Source organism: Amblyraja radiata, chromosome 24, assembly GCF_010909765.2.
Source record: "Amblyraja radiata isolate CabotCenter1 chromosome 24, sAmbRad1.1.pri, whole genome shotgun sequence".
NCBI lineage: Eukaryota > Metazoa > Chordata > Chondrichthyes > Rajiformes > Rajidae > Amblyraja > Amblyraja radiata.
The window spans coordinates 2,092,909-2,095,763 of NC_045979.1; the positions used below are offsets into that span (position 1 = coordinate 2,092,909).

Sequence of the window (2,855 nt, forward strand, 5' to 3'; positions counted from 1 at the left end):
TGGAGATCCCTGTCACCCCCACAGTCACAAGGTGGGCACCTCACACCCAGCGACACACACACATGCCCACCGGCGATGGGATGGCAGGGGGGAGTGAAGGGGAGGCAGGGGAGAGGATGAAGGAAGGGGAGGGAGAAGAGGGAAAGGTAGGTGAGGGAAGGGGGAGAGAGGAGGGGGGGTAAAGGGAAAGGGAGGAGGAGTAAGGGGAGGAGGAGAGGGTGGAGTGAGAAGGGAGGGGGAGGGAGAATATTTTTCTTTCCAGCATAGGAGGCCAAGGAGTGACCTTATTGAGGGGCACCAGATCTCGGGGCATGGATAAAGTGAACACTCAGTTTTAACCCAAGGAAGAGGATTCTAAAGCAAGAGGGCATGGGTTTAAGTGGAATGAAGGGAGATTCAGGATGGATCTCAAAGTCCTGGAGAAACTCAGGCAGCATCTGTGGAGGCAATGTAGAGAGAAATCACTGAAGAATGTGTGCAACGTGCCAAACATCACCTGTCCATTCTCTCCACAGACGCTGCCTGACCCGCTGGGCTCCTCCAACACTTTGTTTTCAGAGGGCCAGTGTCCTGTGGTTTTATAGTTTACTTTAGTTTAGTTTAGCAAAGTTTAGTTTATTGTCACGTGTACCGAGGTACAGTGAAAAGCTTTAGTTGCATGCTATCCAGAAAGCAGAAAGACAATACATAATTACATTTGATCTGTCCACAGTGAAATATGAAAAACGAATAACATTCAGTGAGATAATGTCCAGTGATGCCCGATTAAAGATGACACCAGAATATAGAACATGAATATAGATCATAGAGCATAACATAGAATATGAACATAGAATACTACAGCATAGGAGCAGAACATTCGGCCCACATTGTTTGTGCTGGCCATGAATACCAAGACCAGCTCTTGTCTGCCTACACCTGATCCATATCCCACCATTCCCAGCATATCCATGTACTTTTCCAAAGGTTTCTTAAACACCACTATCATGTCTGCCTCCACCACCACCCCTGGCAGCGCGTTCCAGGCTCCCACCACCCTCTGTGTAAAAAAAAACCTGCCCCGCACATCTCCCTTCAACCTTGCCCTCTCACCTTAAAGCTCTGCCCTCTAGTCTTTGACATTTCCACCCTGGGAAAAGGTTCTTACTGTCCACCCTGTCTTTACCTCTCTTCAGTTTATGAGCGTCTGACAGGGTCAAGATCAGTACCGGGGTCAGGGGTCAGTGTTCATACTGGGGTCAGGGGTCAGTCCTAGAGCAGGGTCAATGTCAGGGTCTAGATCAGTACTGGGGTCAGGGGTCAATCCCAGGGTCTAGACCTGGGCTGAGTGCTGGGCTTGTGTTGGGGTCAGTCCTGATCGGATGGTGATGACTTCTAACCTCTCTCTCCCACTCCCTTCTTTCTCCCCCATCCCTCACCCTATCTCTCTCCCCCCCCCCCCCTCTCTCCACACCCTCTCTCTTCCCCTTCGCTCTCCCTCCTCCCCACACCCCTCTCCCCCCCACCTCTCCCCCCCACCACCCCTCTCCCCCTCTGCTCCCCGCCTGCAGGTGCCATTCTGGGGGAAGCGGCAGCACCACACCTGTCCGTGCCTGCCCCACCTGTCCTGTGGCCGGTTCCCCGACTCCAGCTTCCGATGCACCCCCCACCTCAAACAGCTGCAGTGAACCACTGGCCCGGGGCCTGGGGGCGATGGTGGAGGGGGAGAGGATGCCACTCCTCACGGGGAGTCCGGGAGTGTGGTGGGTTTCCCTGGGGGGAGGTCATGGTGTCTACCCCGGCCCTGTACCCTCTCCCTGTACACTGCCCTGGGCCTGGGTCAACTCATGGGCCAGGGAGCTCGGGCCATTTGTTCTAGGTGGCGAGGAGCCGTGACCCCAGGGACTGCCTCATCCCGGCTGTAATGTGGGGCCGAGACAGTGTGGAGATGCCTCTCACCGGCCCACCCTCATCCCATCCCAACCCCGTCCCATTACCCATCCCACCCAACCCATACCCTCGTACCCCCCCCATCCCACCCCCACCCTCGTCCCTCCCATCTCAACCCACCCCGCCCCATCACTGTCCTCATCGCACCAGCCCACCCCATACATCACCGCCCCCACCTGCTGTCTCCTCCCAGCCGTCCTATCCCCGTCCTATCCCCACCCCGCCACACCCCACCCCACCACATCCCACCCAGCCCCAACCGGCCCCACCCCACCCTGTCCCACCCCACCCCACCCACCCCCCCCCCACCCAACCCAACCCCACCCCACCCACCCCACCCCACCCCACCCCACCCCACCCCCCCCCACCCCACCCAACCCCACCCCCCCCCACCCATCCCCACCCAACCTCACCCACCCCCACCCCACCCCTCCCCGCCCCACCCCCCCCCTCCCCTCCACCCCGAACCCCACCCCAGCCCTCCCCTCCCCTCCCCGGCCTACCCCCCCCCACCCTTCCCCACCCCTCCCCACCCCACCCCACCCCACCCCTCCCCTCCCCTCCCCACCCCACCCCACCCCACCCCGCCCCACCCCATCCGGTCCCACCCCGCCCCACCCCGCCCCACCCCATCGCCCCAGAACTCTCCCAGTCCGATTCTACACCAACAGACAACGGTCACATGAATTCAGGAACTTATCAATTTGGGAATCTGGATAAACGGAATAAAATGCAACATTTAAACACAGCGCCTCGTCGTGGTTCCTCTGTCTTGTCTCTCTCATTGGGGGGGGGGGGGGGGGGTGTCGGCAGTGGCGTGTGAGTTCACATTCACACTCCCGCTGGGGTAGGGGGTGGGGAGGCACCATTGTACAACACTCCCCCTGGAACCAGAGGGGTGCCTTTCTTCAGGTGAAACATTAAAG

General features: G+C 58.9%; 1 protein-coding gene across 1 annotated transcript in view; it reads left to right on the top strand.

The window, feature by feature from the left end:
• prok1 (prokineticin 1) overlaps nt 1-1,667 on the top strand; it is a 4,326-nt gene extending 2,659 nt beyond the window's left edge. The window contains exons 2-3 of the mRNA XM_033042185.1: nt 1-31; nt 1,551-1,667. The exon at nt 1-31 is cut by the window's left edge and continues 95 nt beyond it. Coding sequence (XP_032898076.1) covers nt 1-31; nt 1,551-1,667 — 148 coding nt within the window. The remainder of the gene's footprint in view (nt 32-1,550) is intronic.
• The last annotated feature ends 1,188 nt before the right edge of the window (nt 1,668-2,855 follow it).